This window comes from Lycium ferocissimum, chromosome 1 (assembly GCF_029784015.1).
Source record: "Lycium ferocissimum isolate CSIRO_LF1 chromosome 1, AGI_CSIRO_Lferr_CH_V1, whole genome shotgun sequence".
Classification (NCBI taxonomy): domain Eukaryota; kingdom Viridiplantae; phylum Streptophyta; class Magnoliopsida; order Solanales; family Solanaceae; genus Lycium; species Lycium ferocissimum.
The window spans coordinates 5,669,219-5,693,501 of NC_081342.1; the positions used below are offsets into that span (position 1 = coordinate 5,669,219).

Consider the following 24,283-nt stretch of genomic DNA (forward strand, 5'->3'; position numbering starts at 1 on the left):
CATTTTTTGATCAAATATAAGGATTATAGTTCAATTGCGCTCGAATGAATAGTATGCAAAACTCAAACTCGGATTTAAGAATAGAATTATCCCCAAGGCTCCGTTTTCGGCCTAGTAGGTCTAGGACATGCCATAACAAGAATAGGTAAGCTTTACATACCTTACGGACGTCTTATGCTCGCTAAGCTCAAACTCCGTTTCTCTCAAAATCCGCAAATGGTCAAAGTTACCAAATGTAAATCATATGCCTTTGGGAGGTTTTTCTTAGGCCTCTATTTGTCTCACTAAATTTGGGCGCATCTCCCCATAGATCCAACATCCCCGAGAATTAAACTCGGCCAAATTCAACAACACAACAACACCAACAATCATTCCAACCATATTCACAATCAATTCGAAACACATTCGAACATTAATAATCCTTCTTTACACATTCCAACAACATTCCAATTATGCTTACTACAACTACATATATACAAACCAACATGTAATAATCAAACTAACACATACTCATTTATCAATCCAAAACCATTCAAACAATATTCAAGAACTCTTTAAACAATTCACACAATATTTTCAACAATCCAACAAATGCTCCAATCCACCGAAATGATCCCCAAACCCGAGAACCTCAACTCTAATACATTATCGATTTCAAATCGTGATTTGCTCAACAATCCATATTCTAACCATGTCTATTTCCATAAATATAAAAATTACACTAAATACACAAAGTCTTCCAAATCACCCCATAACACTTACCATACCAACTTGAATCATTACACTCTCATTTCCAACATAGAATCCACATAACAACAACAACCAAAATTCCAAGAAAACTAATTCATTTCTTGACACACATAAAGGCCATATTCGGCCAACACACCCATATATATATACTTCATGATTTTTATTCATTTCAACATTCTACAATAATCAAACATGCTACATAAAGCTCATGCACCACTTTTAACATAACACACACATGCACGACCAACTACCATACTCACGGCCTCAACTTCAAATACCAAATTTCCATAAATTTCATCCATATTAACATACAACAACACACATAAACCTTCCATAACTCATAAAACAAGATTAAAATTTACCTTCCTTCACAACTTCTCAATTTGTCCAAAGTTGGCCAAGGATGAAAACGAACAATCCAACGCTTGAAACAACAACTCCACGTTACTAAGCACCCTCTAATTAGTAGGAAAACTAGAAGAAAATATTTTTGGGATGAAGATTTTTGGACTTCAAGTTCCCATGGTCATGGCCGAATGGTTGTTGGTTGTTTTTCTCCAAGTTTCTTGATTTTCTTAAGGAGTGAAGATGATGATATAATGGTCCCTTAGTCATCTTTTTTCTTTTACATATAATAGCCAACCATGTGGCCATGGCCCGCTCCAAAGGTGGCCGGCCACATAGCCATATTTTACTCCCTCCTTTCTCTCCAATAATTGGCCATTTCCAAATATTCCATCTTTGGTCCCAATTTTTTCCTAAATGATCCATGTCGACAAAATCATACACACTTAGGTCTTATGACAAAATCGAAGGTCACACGTCCCGACTTCGCACCCCGGAATGGTCCTGACCTTAACTTATCATAGTTAACCCGAATCGTCCCGTCGTTCAAAATACGGGATGTAACACCTGGCCTTCAACTTTTCAATAGTTCCATCTGATAGATGTTTAACTTTATAAACCCACTTGCAAAGTAAGACCTTCTTTCCCGGTGGTAAAATAACTATGTCCCAAGTCTTATTGTTTTCTAAGGCTTCAATTTCCTTGTCCAGAGCTAATTTCCAACCAGGATGATTAGTAGCCTAAAAATAACTTGTAGGTTCTGAAATCTGAGAAATGGAGGTGAGAATATGTTGGTTGTGTGAGGACAAGGCTGAGAAAGAAAAAGTAGGAGGCTATACTGGTGTAGTAAAACAGGCCCTAGAAACATTGGTGAGAATAATGTCATCACATATATAGTCATTTAAGTAACTAGGCATCTTAGTAACTCTGCTGTGCCCTCTTGGGGCCAGAGAAGTGGAAGAAATGGTAGGGATAAGAAGAAGTTCCTGTAGTATTAGTGGAAGGAGATGTAGAAGAGGGAGATGTAGGATCAGTAGGATTAAAAGGTGAGGTGGAAGATGTGGGGCTGATAGGTGGTCTAGGTGGAATGAGGGAGCTATTTTCAGTGCTGTTTTATGGACTAGAGGTAGAGTCAAGTGTTGGTAAATCATCAAGGATCCTGTAGTGATGAGAAAGAGGAAAGATAGTTGATGGAGTTGATGAAGCAGTAGCAAAAGGAAAAGACTCCTCCTGAAATTTCACATCTCTGGATACAATGATTTTCTTGGTTTCCAAATCCAAACACTTATAACCTTTTTGATTATCTGAGTACCCTAGAAAAACCTGAAGACTTAGCTATAGGTTCAAATTTTCCCCTGTTGCAAGATAAAGTAGACACCTAAACCAAACAGCCAAACACTCTAAGTCTTTCATACTCAGGTTAAGTCTTTCATACTCAGGTTTTCTTTGAAACAGAACCTCAAAAGGGGTTTTCCCATGTAGAACCTTAGAAGGTATTCTATTGATCAAATAAGTGGCTGTCAACAAACATTCTCCCCAATAATTCACAGGAACATGAGACTGAAAAAATAATCCCCTGGCCACTTCTAATAAATGCATGTGTTTTCTCTCTACAACTCCATTTTGTTGTGGAGTAGAGACACAGGAAGTCTGATGAATTATTCCTTTAGAAGCTAGATAATCAGAATTCATTGTGCTTTTTCCCAACTCAAAAGCATTGTGAGACCTTATTATTTTAACCTTAAGATCAAATTGTCTTTCCACCATAGATATAAAATTTTGTAGAACTGGAAAGGCTTTACTTTTAGTCTTCAATAAATGAGTCCAAGTTGCTCTACTATAATCATCAACAACAGTGAGGAAATACTTGAAACCTTCATGTGTGGGTTCTTTATAGGGACCCCAAGTATCAATGTGGATTAGTTCAAAAATCCTTTTGGATTTGATATGACTAGTAGGAAAAGATAACCTAGACTGCCTTGCCATGGGACAAACATCACAAGTGCATGTAGAATTTGAAGGAAACTTGAAAAAACTAATGTATTTCATTGCATGAAAAGGCAAATGCCCCAATCTTTTGTGCCAAAGATTTACATTAGAGTTTGATTGAATAGAAAAAGAAACTGCAACAGACTGAGGAGTAGCCTCTGAAACTACTACATTTTTGTTTTCCTTAAAATAAAAACTCCTAGTTGTACTATTAGGTTGGAGAAGAAAGAGTCCATCCCTTGATTCACCAAAAACTTGTGGCTTCTTCATAAAAGGGGCCTGCAAAAGACATCCTGTAGGAGTGAATAAGAGGTTTGATTGAAATTGTTTAACAAATTTATCAACTGACATTAAATTGTATTTAAAAGAAGGAACATATAGGACATTTTCTAGAACAACATCAGCAAAAATAGACACACTTCCTTTATGGGTAATGTTTATTTTAGAAGAATTTGGTAAAATGATGAACATAAGATCAGAGAGAGGAGTCAACTGAAAACTTTAGCATTGAAGCATATGTGCTCAGAAGCTCCTGAATCTATGATCCAGTAACTAGAATTTTTAGAAGCTAGACAGGTAAGAGAGAGTGTATAAGTTATACCAGCAGCAGCCTTTATGTTTCCTGTTCCTTCAGGTGCTATTCCAGAAGTTGAACCTTCTCCCATTTTCTTTCCTCTGTAGTACTGAACAGCCTGATTGTATTGCTCTTTGGTTAGCTGATTCATGTTGTTTCCCATATTATTTCCCATGTTTGTGTCTTGACTCATCATCTCTGTTTCTTCAATTGAAACTGAGTTACTTCTTGCTTCAGATTGGTTCTTCTTTCCTTTGTTGTTTGTGAATTTAAAATCAGGAGGAAACCCAATCAATCTGTAACAACCTTTCCTGGTATGATTAGTTTTCTTGCAGTAGGTACAGAACAGGTTGTTTTGTTTGGGTTGAAACCTTGCTTATGATTTGTCTTCCCAAACCCCTTGACTAGATGGTTTGTTTCTCTGGGCTGCATAGACATGATTGGTGACATGGTTCTGATTTTTTGCATAAACTTGGTTAGTTACGTATGCTTGTTTTCCTGCCATGAAAGATACAGTGCCAGTAGATACATTAACATTAATGTATGATTCTCTTTGGTTCTCTTCCTGCAAAAGTAATGAGTAGGAATGGTTGAGATTGGGCAAAGGCTTAATCATGAGGATACTACTCCTAGCTGGACCATAGGTTTCATTTAGCCCCATGAGGAACTTAATCAATCTCTCATCTTCTAAAGATTTAGTTAGCTTTTCCTTTTCCCCACAGATGCAGTTCTGTGCATTTGTTGTCTGTGTTTAATGAATCTAGCTCATCCCAAAGCCTTTTGATTTTGGTGAAGTATCCTGCCACATCTGTGTTTCCCTGAACAATCTCACTTAACTCTTTTTGCAAATGAAAAAGTTTAGCACCATTTGACTATCCAAATCTTTGTTCCAGATTTGTGTAAAGATCTCTAGCAGTCTTAGAGTAAATGACACTATCTGCTATGTCCTTTGATAGAGAATTAAGTAACCATGAAGTCACCATATCATTGCATCTACTCCATGCTTGATAATCTGGTGCATCTACATCTGGCATTTTGCAGGTACCATTTATAAAGCCAAGTTTATTCTTGGCAGAAAGAGCAATAAGGATGGTCCTCCTCCATCCTTGGAAACCTCTATCGTCAAAGATAAAATTCACCAAACTCATACCTGGTGAATCAGAAGAATGGATATAGAGTGGGTTACTAGGGTCAATCTGGTTAACATTTCCAGTGTTGTCTCCCATAGCTTAAGAGAGTATGAAGGAAACAAAGAAGTGAGATTTTGAAAGAAGGAAAATGATTCGGATCACAAGAGCTTCACTGCTCTGATACCATATTAGAAACAAAGAAGATAGTAGAAATTTTGTTGTATTTTCCTTAATTTCAGATCTGTACAAGGCTATGTATTTATAGACTAGCTAAGAGCATCTAAAAATATCCAATAGGATAATGTACTATGTACTACTACACCTGTCCCTATACTATATGCTATTGTCTAACAAATCAAATGAATTATTTACAAGTGTCTACTAGAAATAAAATGTAAATACAAAATACTATACAGGTTGTGTACAGCTACTATTTTGTTATTTCCTATCTGATAGACTTGGGCTGTTATCTTCATCTGATACACTTGGGCCTGGTACTGTGTTGTTGAGATTCGGCCCAAATATTGTAATGTTGGTCCATTGTAAATCTGCTGAGAGTTGTCCCAAATGCATTGTGACCCAAATGTGTATTAGGCCCAGAACTATATAAAGAAAACGATCCCTAATTCTTCAGACCAAATCCCTAATTTGTTTCAGACACAATGTACAACGAACTCAGATTCGTTGCACGTCTTCTTTCATCGTCTCTTTTCCTTTCCTTCTTTCTTCTTCTCTTTTCCTCGTCATTTCATCTTCTTCATTTCTGTGTAAATGTTGATCATTAATATCAATAAATTGAGCATCTAATTCCTGTTGATTAATACTTGATATCATGTCGTAGAGAATAAATAATTAAGTTCTAGGTGAGTTGATAACCTTATCTCTAAGTGGGTTTGGGGGTAGAGGTCTGTATATCTAAAATAGTTTGGTGAAAAGACTTGAAGAGTTACCAGTCAATTTTGCCTTGTAAATTTATATTCTCATTCAAGAATCAATTGTGTTAAAATTTTGACTGTAAGTATTTAAGTGTTTTTTCAAATGTAAAACAGTTCGTTTGGAAGTCTTACTCCTTATAATTATCTCTTTACTAGGAAGTTAAAGTTGTTTATTTATTTAATGTGATTTTTTTAAAAAAAAAAAAAACTTATTTTAGAGAATTGAGATATTTGATCAAATTTTTAGAAAAAAAATAAGTATTTTTGAGTAATAGTTGAATTATTTTCTAAAAACTTTTTCGCGTAAACACCTACTATCGTATCTGTTTTTTAACACCATTTTCGCTTTAATATTTTTTTTAGGCTTGACATTGATGTTTTAAGTTTTATTGATATTTTTATGTGATTTATCTAATGCTGAATTGACAATTTGTTTTATAAAAGTTTTTTATTTTTTGAATTTGATAAAAGAAACACCACCTACGTCCAAGTTCCCGAAGTCACCCCTCTCTTTCAAGAAGATTGGTGGCATGTCAAACCCTGAAAAGGTTATTTACTTTGCTTGAAATTAAACCACATATGTTTCACCACCCATGCGGATCCGGTCAATCCTTTGAGTTCCATTCTTGCAAATATATATATGCTACTAATCTCTAGGCGGAATACATAACTAACGCATTAGCTATAACATTGCATTGACCATAGGCCTTTCTCATTTAAATCTCACCCTTCAGTTTTAATGCTATGCCATCCTAAGATGGTCCATGAATTATTAATCATAGCTCAAATCACCGAATCAAAAAAATTGGGTGTTATATGTCATTTATAAATTCCATTACCTATTATTGGAGAAAAATGTTTGTTTTCATTACAAAATGGAAATAAGTATCCTACTTATGCATTTTGGATTTAGTTAAGTAAAGCTACTAAATATCACATCACCGGATAGAATTTGCAAGAATCTACGGAGCTCCTTTAAATATCTACATAGGTAAAAGACCTTATATGATGGAAGAGAAACGATTGGAAACATACAACAAAAAATGTTACAATAATATATGTTTTGACTATCATAGGAGAATTTATTCAGCACCCGATAACATAACATTTGTAGTGACATATTCTAGAGAAATTTCTTTTGGAGTTGCTTAATCACTTTCTTATCAAGCTGGAAACATTTGGCAAGAACATCATCGAGAATAAGCGGATCTAAAGCAAATATTGAATTAGGAATCATGACGAATGCAAGTGATTTACCGTTCAAAGTAGCCGAGTAGATAAAGCATTTGTATGTCCCACATTATAACTAAAGTGAATAAAACCTTGTGGGATCGTAAACACATTGCTGCGATTCAAGATTTTGGAGAAGAGACGACTCTTAAAGCTTTTTGCAGCAGGTACAAGAAATCCAGCATACATAGTTCCCTCCAAGATAGTTATGAGCTCAGTAGCTCGAGGGTGTGTGTGAAGCTGGATAAGACCCTTCGGTTCAAAGTCAGCACGAGCAATAGAAATACCAAAAGTGTTGAGTCCAGGCATGTTGTTTACATCCACTATAGTCACAGAATAACCAAACTTTTGCTGCACTATATTTAGTTTCCTCTTACATTAAGACTAGAAGCATAGAGATTCTCTGCTTTTGCAAGATTTGGGCCTTTGCAAACCATTCCATTTACGAAAACTGCATCAGTGATATAAAATGAAGTTAGCATATTATTCAGATGATAAGAGCCAACAGATGACAAAAATTATACAACATATTGATTTAGCGTGGGTTAGGAGCATATTGCAGGTTCGAACCTGTCTTAGATGAAAGCCTAGTAATTAAATAGATAAAGTAGGTAGTGCTGACTTATGCAAATGTCCCTTTTAGGGCCCAGTTATATGTGAATATTTCGCATAGGAATTTTCCTTTCGGACATTGTTAGACTAGAGTCTAATGTTTGCTTATATATTTCTCAACCTTACGGATAAAATATTAGGTTGTCATCTAACATTGGAAATAACTTACAAAATTTTATATCCTGCTCTAATATTTTCTAAAGAAAATTTTCAATTTGCTCAATCTTTAGACTGTAATCTAAAAGGTTCATAAGCTGCAAAAATAAAAATAAAAAAAGGAAACTTTACACTGTATAATTGCATTCAACATAACAGCAGGAAGATACATGTAATATACATAAAATTAGTGTTCAATTTATGCATATTTAGCTAGCAGATGTAATTTTTTTGGCCGACTGACCAAATATGTAACTTGCCAAAAAAATTGTCAAAGGACTCTCATGACTACAAAAGGATGATTTACCAGAAGAGTTAGCGTCTTTAACTGCAACACATATGTCTTGTAGAGGGTTGAGATCATAAGCATAAGCTAAATGGGATGAAAAGAAAGCAGCAATGGCTAGAGTTGTTATTAACAAGCTCATGCTCATTGTTATAACAAAGTCTACTTTCATTAAATTTGGAAACAAGTTTTTTCCTGTGGGCTTTTATATATATATATATATATATATATATATATATATATATATATATATATTTTTTTTTTTTCCCAAACAACCAGAGAGGTGTTATATATACTACGTTTAGTTCGATCTAGTCAGTTTTTAATATCCCATTTTCTATCTTAGTGACTTATTAAAAAGGGAGGAGTCAAGCTAATTTCTCATTTTAAAATCCAGGGTCAAGTAAAAGAAGTAACAATTAATCAAGAATCTCGTGATATGTTTTACCTCTAATCCACTAGTCTCAGCACAACAGCGGCGGATGGACAATATAAGTAAAGAATTCATATGAATTCCATTTTTTCGACACAGAATATAGAATTATTTGTGAATATGTACCAGGTTTTTTAATAAAAAATAACTTTTGAACCCGTAATTTCAAATGTAATGATGGGTTCAGTGGCTAATTATCTAGAAATTGAACTCATAAAAATATGGTGAATTTACATATTTAAGAAAGTCGTTTAATGATAGAAATACCCTAACAAACAATCAAAGGTTAGCCACGTGGTACATTTCATAAAACAGTTTAAAAAGAAATGGGAAAATGAGCAAAGTCCATTAATGAATTGTTAATATAAGCATTTGACATAATTTATTATTTGCTAATAATGATAAATTGTACCTTCGCTTACAACTGAATGTTCTCAACTTCTCATCCTAGTACGAGTCAAATGTGGAACTTCTAAAAGCTAGCAGCACTCAATGACTGCACTGTCATTAAAGAGTTTATGAATATTGAAGAGTTATTTTCATCGTCTGATCACTGAATTTTATTCCGTAATATAGTAAAGTCATAAACTATTTTTTGTCATAGTCATACACTTCCTCTATCCAATTTACGTGATATACTTTCCTTTTTAGTCTGTCCCAAAAGGAATGATACATTTCTATATTTAGAAAAAATTAACTTAAAACTCTCTCTTACCCTTAATGAAACAATTTACAACCACACAAATATCTATGGCTTATTTTAGACCACAAGTTTTAGAAGTCTTCCTCTCTTTCTTAAATTCCGTGCCTAGTCAAACTATATCACATAAATTGGGACGGGGAGAGTAATTGAATTTGACGTACCAAAGTTTATTGTAGATAGTTTTAGCAAGGACTCCTAGATTTTGTCCGTTAAGTCCGTATCTTGCACTTTACTCCAAGAGTTTGCCACTTCTGGACTCTAGGATGAAACATGTAACAGTTGACCTAATTCATTCATTTTACCAATTATCAAAACATACATGCAAGTGTCCAACAACTCTTCAACCAGTTTTTAACCCCCAAAGGAAGGGTTAAATCTTGCGTGAAGAATGAATTTTGCTTACTGTGCTCACCCAAATTTGCTAAATAGTCTGCCAAGTTATTGATTTCCCTGAAGCAATGCTGGAACTTGAAGTTGCCTTGATTCTTCAAGGTTTTAATCTTCCTAACAATATGCATAATCAGTTGGTAGTAATATGACGATTGACCATATCGATGATGAGGAGAGAATTAGATTCCACATCAACATTATAGTTTATAGTTGTACATTGATGTACATTCAGTGTATAACAAGTGTATAATAAGTGTATAATCGATGTGTATACTAATTATATATTGTAAAAATTTGTAAGAAATAAAAATATACGTTGTTTTTTATTTATTGTGGGCTTTGTTAAAGTGCTATTTAAGTGTAGTGTAAAGATCCCAAAATTAAATGTACCCATGTTGGTTCCTATGCACATTAGTATAATATAGCCAAACTATCTTGGAGATCAAGTTCACAGTGGTGGCGCGACAAACGACCCATAACGGACAACCGGCAATTATCTTCAATGAGGAGGACTACTATGGGATTATGGATTATGGTCGACCAAGAATTGAAGAAAGTAGGGCGCGATTCATGGAACCAGAGGCGAATCTAAGATTTAAATTTTAGGGATTCAACCTTTTAAGATTCTTAATTGAACACGTTGTATTTTAAAAGTTATGGGTTCATGCCTACTATTTATTGCAATTTTAATAAATTTTTACACATAAATTTATGTTCTGCGTCGAAAGTTAGGAGTTCAATTGAACCCCCACCTTTAATGCTACATACGCCCCTGCATGGAACAAATACCTTTGAAAGGTACCGTGAGAATCGGGGCGTATGATTACATCTAGTCAGCACAAACTTAGAAATACCATGAGTTTTTTGGATTTGAAAAAAAAAAAAATGGCAAGATTGGTGACACGTCAAGCCCTGGTAAGGTTATTTGCTTTGCATGAAATTAAAACACATGCCCCATCACTTGTGCGGATCCAATCGATTACTATGAGTTTTATTCTTGAAAATATATACTTCTCCCTAGACAGGATTAGTAACGCCTTAGCTACAACACTGCATTTACCCTTGGCCTTTTCTCATTTGGATCTCACCCTTCACTTTTAATATTATGTCATCCTAAGGTGATGCTAAATGGTCTAAGATCGAATCGCCGAATCAGAAAAATTGGGTGTTATATGTCATGTATAAATTCCATTACCTACTATTGGAGAAAATATTAGCTTTCATCACGTAATGGAAATAAGTATCTTGTTTATATGCATTTTGGATTTAGTTAAGTAAAGCTGATAAATATTACATTGCAGGATATAATTACTTATTTTATTACATTTGCAACAATCTATTAGAGCTTCTTCAAGTATTTATTTAGTTATAAAAGAACTTACATGATGGAAGAAGAGAAACTGTTGGAAACATACAACAGGCAGTGTTGTATGTTTTTAATTATCCAAGGAGAATTTATTCAGCACACAATAAAATTTGTAATGACATATCCTAGGAGAATTTATTCAGCACACAGTAACATTTGTAGTGACATATTCTAAGGGAATTTCTTTTGAAGTTCTTCAATCACTTTCTTATCAAGCTGGAAGCCTTTGGCAAGAACGTTGTCTAGAATAGGTGGATCCGAAGCAAAGATTGAACTAGGAATCATGACGAATCCAGGATTTTGACTATTGAAAGTAGCTAGTACAGTAGCATTTTTGTGTCCCACATTATACTGAAAGTGAATAAGACCTTGTGGGATCACAAACACATCGCCAGGATTCAAGATTTTGGAGAAGAGACGACTCTTAAAGCTGTTTACGTATAAGCACAAGAAACCCAGCATACATAGTTCCCTCCAAGATAGTTATGAGCTCAGTAGCCCGAGGGTGTGTGTGAAGTGGGATAAGACCCTTCGGTTCGAAGTCAGCACGAGCAATAGAAATACCAAGAGTGTTGAGTCCAGGCATGTCGTTTACACCCACAATAGTCACAGAATAGCCATACTTAGCCACCACTATATTTCCAATACTAACATTAAGACCTGAAGCAAAGAAATCATCTGCGTTTGCAAGGTTTGGGTCTTTGCAAACCTTTCCATTCACAAAAACTACATAAGTGAATTAAAAATGAAGTTAGCATATTATTCATATTATTTCTCGACCTTACAGACAAAACATTATGCAGCCATCCGACATTTGCAATAGATAAAGAAATTTTTAGACACGTGATCTAATGTTTTCTCATAAGATTTTCAGTTTGCTCAAAAAAAATCTTAGACCGTGGTCTAAAAGGTCCATATGTATAAGTTGCAAGAAAAATAAAAAGAGGGAGATTTACTAAACATCTGTCCCTGAATTTTTTTGTAAAGGTAGATGGGTATGCCCATTATCCATCCACTTTCGAACCGTGCGTCATTAGCCCACGAAGATTTCTCGATTACAAAAGAAATGAATTAGTATATAATTTATAAATATTTGGCTAGCAGATGTTATTATTTTTGGCCTACTGACCAAATGTGTAATTTCCGTTAAAAAGCTCTCATGACTATAAAAGGATGATTTACCAGAAGCGTTAGAGTCGTTAACTGCAACACATATGTCTTGTAAAGGGTTGAGATCATAGGCATAAGATAATTGAGATGAAAAGAAGGCAGCAATGGCTAAAGTTATTATTAACCAGCTCATAACGCTCATTGTTGTAGCAACGTCTAGTTTCATTAAATTTGGAAACAATTTCTTTTTTGGGCTTGTGATAATTTTTCCAAACAACCAGAGAGGTGTTATATATACTACTTATAGTTCGATCAGGTCAGTTATAATATCCCTTTTTTCCAACTTAGTCATTTATTAAAAAGGAAAGTCAAGGTAATTTCTCATTTTAAATTGCAGGGTCCAGTTCAAGACGTAACAATTAATCAAGAATCTCTGATCTGGTTCTCCTCTAATCAGTCGTCAATTAAGCTAACTCCTTTTTGCTTCCAATTTTAGGGAATAATGCAACCTAATCAGAGTGTAATATTTCCTCAAATTGTTTATATGTCAGGCCTAGCCCCCCTCCTTTTGTAATATCCTCATATGAATATCACCCAGATACATGGGCCCTTTGTGATTAAAAACAAAAAAAGTCAACTTCGCAGCTCTCAGCACATGTAGTGGCGGATGGACAATATACGTAATAGGTTCATATTATCTTAATGACTTAATCCAGCATTTATAACACAGAATACAAAAATATTTGTGAATATTTACTAAAATTTGAATAAATAATATACATATTCTGAACCCATAATTTCAAACGTGTAATGGGTTGAGCATTAGAACCTAAAAATTACACTCATAAAAAATACGACAAATTTACATATTTAAGAAAGTCGATTAATGATAGAAATGCCTTAACAAGCAATAAAAGGTTACCACGTGGTACATTTCGTAGAAAAGTTTAGAAAGAATATAAAAGTCCACAATTAAATTGTTAATATAATCTGGTCGTCCTAATTTATTATTTGCTAATAATAATAAGATTGTACCTTCGCTTACAACTGAATGTTCTCGTCTTAGAAGCTAGCCCAGCACTCAATGACAGCAATGTTATTGAAGAGTTGATGAATATTGAAGAGCTAATTTTATGATCATGTGATCACTGAATTTTATTCAGTAATAGTTAAGTCATAAACTTTTTTTGGCACTATAATGTATTGAATTTGACTCACAGAATGTTACCCTATATAGAGGTAAAATATCTTTCATGGCTTCATGTGTAGGTTGTCATTCTAGTAGGTAAAGTTTAGTAACTTCACTATTATAACGGATCAAATTTGGTTAAATGAGACAATCGATGTTGTGGCAAAAGCAAAGGCTATAATGGAGGGGATTGCTTATTGTGTGGATCAACACCTATATCCTCTGATTTTAGAAAATGACCCACTGTTGATGAGGAAGATTATAGAAAGATCGTGAGAGCCTTCATGGTGTATTGTGGCATAGGTGGAGAGGATAAGGAACAGTTTCGATGTGATCATACAGCATGTGTATAGGGAGGGCAACACAATGCATATTTTTTTTAACTGATTGTGCTTTTGATTTTGCAGGTGAGGCCATCTTTCTTTCTTTTTCTGAACTGCCTAGTGTAAGAAGGAGACCTGTAAACTTGGATAAATCACATACTCCTAATAATCTAAGGATTAGGACTGCTAAAAGAAGAGCTCCAGAATAATAATAACTCACTGATTCCATATGCTTTATCTTGTTATATGTTATCTATAGTTTAAGAACTTTACAATGTGTGGCATTAGCTTTAGCTCATTCTACTAGAGATTTATCAATGAGTAGCTACATAGTATCAAGGAGGCATCGACATGATGACACATACGTGATACTCAACAACAGATTCAGAATAGGAGGCAGCATCAGAAACACTACTGGACTTAACAAGGAATAAGAAGAGGATCTATTCTGACTCTCAGCTCGTTTCGGAGGAGCAGCTGGAGGTGATAAATGATGGTTGCAGTTTGCTTTGCCTTGAAGATTGGATATTCATATTGTCTTAGGATATGCTCAGTTGGGTTTGATAGCCATGACACCTGGTACTTCTATATGATCACAACCATAGGCAGCCGAATGTTGCCGATCAACTTCGGAGACAAACTATGCTGGTTATTTATAAGATCTTTCCAGTAATTTTTAGTTTACTTAATTTTGTTAGTTTGTTTTCAGTTTCACTTCTGGTTTTTTGTAAGACTCTTTTGGTTTTGCTTTATATTTATGATATAAACCACTAGGCACTCTGCCTAGTGGTGTATTTGCCAAAAAAAATTATCTTTAGATGCAATGACTATTTATTTCAACTGTGTAGTTTTCTTTTCAGGTCAAAATTAATGAAAAGAAATGGAGTTTCATTATTTTAGCCAAATAAAAAAAAATTAACCAAAATAATGGAGTTGCAACTATGCACTTCTTTTTTAGATACAACAGTTATTTATTTACCTGTTATTTTCTCCTTTTTGGGGCCAAATTCATAAAAAAAAAAAAAAAAAAACTTGGTTAGAGCCCCTTTATTCTAATTTGACCCGAAAAATAAAATCTAAAAAGTTAATGAATTTTAGAAGTAGAAAAAAATTATATTTAAAAAATGCCCTGTGGCAGACGAGTGTATCTCAAGGATGAGATTGTGCCTTGATAAAGACTATCAAATAGCCAAGTTCGGAGTGTGTGTTGTGGGGGGTGGGGGCGTGGGGGGGGGGGTAATATAATGAAGACTACTGATAATTTAGGTATGCAACTAATAATACGTGCCAAATTTAGGGGAGTCTTTAGGCATTCTGCCGTATAACATATCATTAACTTATTTCACCTTCAACAAATAACAGCAAGACGGCGACATAAAGGGAATTAGAGAAAATGTCAGCTACCATAAATAGTTCACTCCAAATACTGAAAAATACAATAAACAACATAACAATTAGAGAAATGTATTATCCCAAAGCTTTCATAAATCTTGGGTGAGCTACGCGCCGCAAATAACTTTCAGGAAACATAGAATCATATTTTAGTGACTTGTCCTAGGAGAATTTCTTTCGAAGTTCTTCAATTACTTTCTTATCAAGCTTGAAGCCTTTGGCAAGAACGTCATCGAGAATAGGCGGATCCGAAGCAAAGATTGAATTAGGAATCATGACGAAACCAGAATTTTGACTATTGAAAGTAGCGAGTACAGTAGCAATTTTGTGTCCCACATTATACTAGAATTGAATAAGATTTTGTGGGATCACAAATACATCGCCATGATTCATGATTTCGGAGAAGAGACGACTCTTAAAGATGTTTGCAGCATCAGGTGCAAGAAATTCATCATAAATAGTTCGCTCCAAGATAGTTACGACCTCACTAGCTTGAGGGTGCGTGTGAAGCGGGATAAGACCAGGGGTGGACACACATTAGGCTAAGGGGTGTCATCTGACATCGTTTCGTCGGAAAATTTTGATATACATATGTATGTATATAATTTGAAAAACAGAATATATGATAGAACATAAATGACACTGATGTGAACAAAGAATGTTGTGGCTCACTCGTTAAGTCCCTTGCTATTCCCACAATTACTGCGGTTTCGAAACTCCGTAACGTATTTGTGCTAGTTTTTTTTTTTTTTTTTTTTAAAATAATTTGTAAGTGCTCACACCTTTGTGCTGAACAAGAGCACCTTGAGTGGGTTCGAACCCGAACAGTCACAACACTTCTCATAGTAGCCATGATACAAAACCAGTCAACCTACATTCGTTTCAAGATAAGCCCTACACATTAAGTTCCTTAAATGCAATCTGGAACTGGATTATAACCCTAGGGGTGAAAAAAATATTCATTCTTCTCTCCATTTTGTTTGTATGTTTTCCTCTTTAAATGTCAACACCCAGTGGCGTACGCAGAATTCTTCGTAAGTAGTGTCACATTTTAAAATAAGAATAAATAAATAAAACACTATAACGTCACATTAAAAAAATGAACATAATGTAAAGAAAACAAAACTCCCGTACTATATTACTTGAACTCTTCTCCATGAATTTTCATTTTTTGAAATGTATTCAAAATTACCTCGTTATAAATAACACTAAACAATACTTTTTATATAAGGCACCAAACGATCACTAAAAAGTTCATCATTCATTTGATTCCACAAGTCGATCTTAATCAATTTCATCGACAAGAAAGAAGATTAAGAGAAAAAAAATAACACAATAAATAAGCAGGAAAGTAGCACCACCCTTAGCTATCAGATATTTCCTTGTCGAAAATGTTTAGAAAAGCTATCTTTAACCAATTGGTTCGAATCCAGACAAGTATCCTCTTGTATATGAGGTAAGAACTTTTTAAAAAATCAAAATAAAGCTACAGAGTTTCGAACTCAGGGCCTTCCGAAGAAACTGAAGACGCTGGACCAATTGAGCTACATCGTCATTTATGTTAATCAGTGTCATTTTATTTGTTTTACATTGTTTTTCTTTCTAGCTTCCTAGTATTCATACATACTTAGTAAAATTTTCCGACAAAGCAATGTCACGTGACACCCCTCGGCATAACTTAAATCCCCCCTGTCGACACTGCTTACGAAAAATCCTGAGCACGCTACTGGATAAGACCCTTCGGTTCGAAGTCAGCACGAGCAATAGAAATACCAAGAGTGTTGAGTCCAGGCATGTCGTTTACACCCACAAAAGCCACATAATTACCAAACTTAGCCACCACTATATTTCCGCGTACATTAAGACCAGAAGCAAGGAAATCATCTGTTTTTACAAGGTTTGGCTCTTTGCAAACCTTTCCATTCACGAAAACTGCGTAAGTGAAATAACAATGAAGTTAGCATATTATTCATGTTATTTATCAATCTTACAGACAAAACATTAAGTTGTCGTCTGAAATTTGCAATAACTTACGAAATTTTAGACGTAATTTAGCGCTTTCCCAAAAGATTTACAATTTTTTCAAAAGAAATCTTTAGACCGTGATTTAAAAGGTCCACAAGTTGCCAGAAAAATAAAAAGAGACAGTTCTCCCTGAATTTTTTTGTAAAGGTAGAGGGGTATGCCCATTATCCATCGACTTTCGAACCGTGCGCCGCTAGCCCTCGAAGATTTCTCAATTATAAAAGAAAGAAATTTTACACTATATAGCCTACAGGTAAACACTATCCGTATAATATACATAATTAAAATATAGTTTATTTGATATTATTTTCAAAACCTTAACTCAGATTTCACCTTTAAATCCCTATTTAGCATATACAAGTTTTTCTTCGTTGAGGAAGAATAGTGGAACGAATCGCGCCTTAAATTATTGATCGATTACTTGCCATATTATGTCTAAGTAACCTCTTTTAGCATTGCCTAAATCTTAATCTGGATATGCGGCTGAAAGATAGCGGGGAATCTCATATTTTTTTTTAACGGAAAAGGGTCAAATATACCCTTGTACTATGAAAAAATGGTCAAATATGCCCCTCGTTATACTTTGGGGTCAAATATATCTCTGCCGTTATAGTTTGGGTCCAAATATACCCTTCCTCATTATACTTTGGCACAAAATTGCCCTTAATTTTAACGGAGGGACACGTGTCAAGCCTAGAATCAAATAACCCATCCCTAATTTTAAATACCCGATTTCACTAAAAACGGATCCGTTTAATCTGACCCGACCCATTTTCATCATCTTTCTTCTCCTCTTTTGTGGTAAAAAAAATGGCATCTCAGGCGACCAGAAACCAGTGGCGTACGCAGGATTTTACGCAAGCGGTCTCACATTTTAATATGGAAGTAAATAAATAAAGCATGGTAACATCATATTAAAAATGACCATAACATAAAAATTAAATAAAAAATAAAAAAACACAACTCATGCATATTATATATTCAAAATAACTTCACTAGAAATAATACTAAGCGCATTTTTTATACAAGGCACCAAACTAAAAAACTCATTATTTATTTGATTCCCCATATCGTTCTTAATCAATTTCATTGGTGCGAGAAAGAAGATGAAAGAAAAGAAAAAAGAATAGTAGCACAACTGAAACAACAGCAGCATGCCAACATCTTTCCTGAATGTAAATAATTTATAGTTAACCAAAAAATGATCCTAGACTTACTGGTTAAATATGTTATTTATTTCAAAGACGTTACATATGATGAAAGAGATCAACAATTCGAATTTGAACACTACTGATGTATTTCTTTACTAGAGATCAAAACCTGGACAGGTATGTCCAAAACTTTAATAACACCAAAATGTAACTGTAGAGGGTCGACCTCGCGACCAAGAGTAGAAAACTGAGGCGGTTGACCATCTGAGCTGCATAGGCCTTTGTGTTGACCAGTGTCATTTTATTCTATTTATCTTGTTTTTTCTGCCTTTTAATTATACTAGCATACTAAGTAAAATTTTCCGACGAAGCCGTGTCACGTGACACCCCTGAGCCTAAGGTAAACTCGCCCCTGCCAGAACCACCACTACACCGCCGTTGACTCCACCACCAACTTTCCGAGAAAAGAGCCAAACAACAATTCCAATCACAAACTCGATGGAAAAAGAAAAATCCATCGAGTAGTGATGGTTCTAATTGGAGTACTCTGTTACTTTGTATCAAAGCTTATGAAGGGTTCTTCTGAAGTACCTGATCCTAAAATCGTCAAAAAAGGGTTCTTTTACTAACTCTCTATTAGGTTTTAAGAAATTATGATTTTTTTTTTTTACTGAATTTGTTAGTCTATTTTGGTCGGAGCTGGTGGTGAAGCTATTGTTGTGACTAGTGACAATAAACGGGCTCGTGATAAGGGTCATAGTAATAGTGGTGGTTGTGGAGCTGCAATTGGAGGTGGTGGAGTCAACGGCGGTGTAGTGGTGGTCAGGGGCGGAGCCAAGTGGTGGCCAGGGTGTTCACCCGAACCCCCTTCGGCGAAAAATTACCATGTATACATAAGGTTAAAATTATTTTTTATGTATAAACAGTAGATGTATAACCCTTGGCTTCCTGGTTTCTTACTCTTTTATATTTTTGAACCCCCTTAGTGAAAATCCTTGTTTCGCCACTGGTGGTGGTCGCCTGAGTTGCCCTTTTTTTACCACAAAAGAGGAGAAGAAAGATGATGAAAATGGGTCGGGTCAGATTAAACGGATCCGTTTTTAGTGAAATCGGGTATTTAAAATTGGGGGACAGGTTATTTGATTCTAGGCTTACACGTGTCCCACCATTAAAATTAAGGGTAATTTTGTGCCAAAGTATAACGAGAAGGGTATATTTGAATTTTTAACTATAACGGCAGTGATATATTTGATCCCAAAGCATAATGAGGGGCATATTTGACTCTTTTCTCACAATACAGGGGTATAGTTGACCCTTTGCCCTTTTTTTAATCATACATTATAGGTGTACTTATAAAAGAGTAATTAAGTTTAAGAGTAATTATTAGAATTACTTTATTGAATCTGCTTTTAAAGTTTTTTATGGGTGAATTCTTATTTCCAATAAGTACATCAACGAGAATCGTCAACTTATTTTGATGAGCAGAAAGAATGAATATATGCCTAGACACCCATTGCTTCTGGAAGGGGTTACTGTCGATAGTCAATTCACTTTAAATTACCTGATAGCAGGGAAGGAGCGGCGGTGATGGTGATGGTGGTTGTTCAAGAAGAGGAGCCCCTGACATGGGTTTAAAGGTGAAATCTGAGATGGGTTTTGAGGTTTATCATTTGGGTGTGTTTTTGCTTTTTTTTCTCCACGAAAGAAGCTCAAGTTTTGCTTTTTTTTCTCCACGAAAGAAGCTCAAGCTTTGATGATGATGATGATAGACGGGTCGGGGCGGGTCAATAAGGGAGTGGGTAATTTTTTTGATATTGGGCAATTTAAGAGGATTTGGGGTTTCCATCAATAGAGGCATAAGCGTGAAATTTGTTGACGGCAGGAATATATTTGAACCTTTATAAAGTTAACTAATAAAACAAAATAGAGGGGTATATTTGACCCCTTTCCCTTTTTTTAAACATCCAGAGACGTGTTATATATACTACTTTTACTTCCATCTAGTCAGTTTTTAATATCCCTTTTTCCCAACACAATCATTTGTTAAAAAGGAAAGTTAAGGTAACTGCATTAAAAAATGCAGGGTCAAGAAGTGAGTCAGTTTGACTCCATCTCATGATCACCCAAAATCTTAATCCATAAAGCCTAGATCTTCAACAAAAATGAGATTTTAGAAGAAAAATAGTTTTTCTTATCTTTTTTTAAAACGTTGATTACTGATAATATGTTACTTGTAGTCTTGTACTCTATCTACTTTTACTTAGAATCATTAAATTATTTGAATTGAAAAGCTTACTTGAATATTAAACAAAGCAATTTATACTTTTGTGTTCTATGTAAGGTTGGCCTAATTATATTTTACATTTTTGTCTCTTAATGTATAACCAAGCCTTACTACCTTTTTCAATTGCTAATATATATTTGTATTTTTTACAAATTAAACTTGCATGTATACGATGTAAACTAAATAGCCACAGCCTACATTGATTTCGAAGATGTGAATTTAAAATAAAATAGAATTTGTTTCAAAGGCTTCAATTAATGAAGAGTTCAGATCGGGCCTATTTTTTGTACTACATGTTCTTAATTTTACCTGTGAAACGACAAAAAGAAAACTGTAGGGCCCAGGTTTTCAAAGAAGTTGTACTTTACATCTCTTCAAAGAGGATCCATGAAGAAATAAGTAAAATCAATCAGTTGTTTTTGTCTAAGCAAGAAAAAGTACGCCCATAATGCTATCAGGTACAGCAGCATTAAAGCAGATAAATAACTGAAATGACAAAAATGACCCCTCAGCATGCAAGCATGTTAACAGAGTTGCAAACTCCCTCTTATTGAATAAGAGAATTTACTTAATCATAAAGGGTAGATCTTCAACAAAAACGAGATTTGAGAAGAAAAATAATTTCTAAACAAAGTTTTTATTTTACTACTTTTAAATGCTGATTACTGATAATATGTTACTTGTACTCTATCTACTTTTTCTTAGAATCATTAAATTGTTTGAGTTGAAAAGCTTATTTCAAACATTAAATAAAGCAATTATTTGTGTTCTATGTAAGGTTGGCGTAATTACATTTTATACTTTTGTCTCTTTATGTAAACAAGCCTTACTACCATTACACTACTAGAAAACATGGAATTAGCTATGACATACCATCTTAAGGTATAAATCCAGATCGAATTGCCGAATCAGAAAATTGGGTGCTATATATCATAAATTCTACTACCTTATTGTTATCAACTAAGTTTGAACATTTTATCCTTAATTGACCTGGAGAAAATGTTAGTTTTCATTACATAATGGAAATCAATATCTTGCTTATGCATTTTGGATTATTAAGTAAAAGCTACAAAATATCACAGGACATAATTACTTGTTTTTATTACATTCGCAAGAATATATTAGAGATTCTTCAAACATTTATTTAGTTAGAGAAGACCTTACATGATGGAAGAAGAGAAACGGTTGGAAACATACAACAAACAATAGTAAATGGAACAAATTAAAGTATTTCAGAAACAACGGGTGATTAGCTGCACACAATAACACTTGGCATATCCTGGGAGAATTTCTTTCTAAGTTCTTCAATTACTTTCTTATCAAGTTGGAAGCCTTTGGCAAGAACATCGTCCAGGATAGGAGGATCTGAAGCAAAAATTGAACTAGGAATCACGACTAATCCAGGATTTTGACTGTTGAATGTAGCGAGTATAACAGCTTTTTTGTGTCCCACATTATACTGGAAGTGAATAAGCCCCTGCGGGATCACAAAGACGTCGCCAGGATTTAAGATCTTAAAGAAGAAATGACTCTTAAAGAAGTTTGTATCAGGAGCAAGAAATCCCGCGTAGACAGTTCCCTCCAAGATAGTTATGAGCTCAGTAGCTCGAGGGTGCGTGTGAGGTGGGATAAGACCCTTTGCTTTGAGGTCACCACGAGCTATAGAAATGCCAAGAGTGTTGAGTCCAGGCATCGTGTTTATATCCAAAAGTTTAGCAGCAAAACCAAACTTAGGCACTGGATTTCCACTAACATTAAGACCTGAAGCAAAGAAATCATCTGCATTTGCAAGCTTTGGGTCTTTGCAAACCTTTCCAGTCACAAAAACTGCCAAGTGAAATAAAATGAAGCTAAGAATATTAGGCACAAATATTAATTTAGAGCTAACAAATGACAGAAATTAGTACCAAACATATATGAATTTAGTAGTACTATATGGAATTACTTTGCAATAAATATATAACTAATTATTTCAGCATCCAATTTATGTTAGTACTATTGATTAGTATTGACGGAGTCAGTGTTAGGAAAATGAAAGGATATCTCAAAAGAAGTGTCCCTCATGGATTAGGAAAAACTTTCATTTTCACGTTATAAGGAAATGACCTTTTAGTGGGTTTGTAAAGAGCTAGAAAAAAAGAATAGGCCCACGCACATGATAAATGGGCTTTTGAGTTTTACGAAAACAAAAATGCTTAAACTTCTTTCAATTTACAATATTAAAGTACTTAAGGTCAAAGATTACTCTATCAACGGTGGTCTTATGTCTCCCTAGTTTATTTTTCTAACAATTTTTAATGATGCTGACATTAATCCAACTCATCAAAGTTGAGATTCTTTCTAACAATTTATAATGATATTGCCATTAGTGCAACTCCTCAAAGTTGAGATTTAAAGAACCGACTGCTTCTTATCTTGGATCATTATGTGCGTCATTATTTGAAACATACATTTCTTTGAATCGCATGGCTTCACCTATATATGAAGCCAACCCCTGCTTCACATCATTTCATCGCTTTAAACGACGAAGCAATAGCAACACTGATTATATAACATATTGTTCAAAAAAGGAATTAAAAAAAAACTAGGTAAAAAGCTTTCATGACTATATATAGAACGATTTACCAGAAGTGTTAGGGTCTTTAACTGCAACACATATGTCTTGTAGAGCGTCGAGATCATAGGCATAAGCTAATTGGTATGAAAAGAAAGCAGTAATGGATAAAGTTGTAATTAGCCAGCTCATGCTCATAGATGTAGCAAACTAGCAAAGACTACTAAATTTGGAAAGAATGTCTTTACTTTGGGCTTGTCATCAAACAACTTCAAAGGTGTGTGCTACTTATAGTTCGATCTGGAGTGCCGGCTCTAATATGAAGCAAGTAAAGCACTTGCTTTGAGCTCCCAAATTTGGGGGGCCCATCTTTTAGAAATAATATATTTATAATTCCTTTTAAATAAACATATTGAGCAATTTTTTGAAGAAAAGTAAACTTTTTTATATAAAAAGAAAATTATATTTGTGAATAAACCATCAATATCAGAATGATTATTACGGTAGGTAAGAATAGTTGTAAATTTTATACTCTCTCCCAGAGGCGAACCCACATGGAATGGTGAGAGTGCACCACCCTTCGGAAAAAATTATGTATATATATGTGTATATACCGTGAGAAATTAGTATAAATTTAATTGTGTATTCTAACAAACGAAAGCGTCTTTGTGGGCACGCACAGAAGCTAACGTTTCCCTTACTTGTCACTCTGGATCGAACCCAAATGTCACTTTTAATTATTTTTTTGAACCTATTTTTAGGAAAACAATAAGCGTTAAATGAGCTCACTTTGATTCGAACTTTTCGTCGCGCATGTTGCACGGCGCCTCACCACTCGCTATCTCTTTCATTTGCTTCACAGTGTTAAATTTTATTTATTACACATATTTGACCTATATACTTGTATTTTCGCCATTGCTACGTTATTAGTGACCGGTCCGACACGGTATTATCCCTCAGTAGTCATTAAAAATTTTGTTGGCGTTTATGTTAAGATAATGGTGCCCCCGACTTCTTAAAATCCTGGGTCCTCTGCTCTCTCCCTTATTTTGTCTAAGTTACAATCTTTCTTTTATTTTTTTCTTACTTTCTTTCTCCAAGACTTTAAAAATTTAAAAGTTTTAGTGGTAAAATTTGAAATCATTAGATGATGAGAATTTAAAAAGATATTGTCTTAACCTTAAATGTTCCTTAAAATATAATAGTCGCTTTGATATTGATGATTTAGACTTATTTTCTAAATTAAAAGTGTTAAGAGAAATAGTACAAGTAGAAAATAATACTCTAATCGACATATTCAATCAAATTAAAAAAATTCGATTATTTTTTAAATGCTAATGTTTTTATATTTTTTTG

The 24,283-nt window shown here is 34.4% G+C and overlaps 1 protein-coding gene and 2 pseudogenes across 1 annotated transcript; all 3 read right to left on the minus strand.

Annotated features, from left to right (window-relative positions):
- Positions 1-6,846: 6,846 nt before the first annotated feature.
- Positions 6,847-8,161, minus strand: LOC132061384 (germin-like protein subfamily 1 member 17; annotated as a pseudogene).
- A 2,909-nt stretch (positions 8,162-11,070) lies between these two features.
- LOC132032108 (germin-like protein subfamily 1 member 17) lies at positions 11,071-12,226 on the minus strand (annotated as a pseudogene).
- Positions 12,227-21,454: 9,228 nt separating this feature from the next.
- LOC132031782 (germin-like protein subfamily 1 member 17) lies at positions 21,455-23,200 on the minus strand. Its single transcript, XM_059421707.1, has 2 exons — positions 22,999-23,200; positions 21,455-22,200 (listed from the first exon to the last, which is right to left on the minus strand). The coding sequence occupies exons 1-2, from the start codon at positions 23,123-23,125 to the stop codon at positions 21,623-21,625; spliced, it is 705 nt and encodes a 234-aa protein (XP_059277690.1). The 5' UTR covers positions 23,126-23,200; the 3' UTR covers positions 21,455-21,622.
- Positions 23,201-24,283: the final 1,083 nt, after the last annotated feature.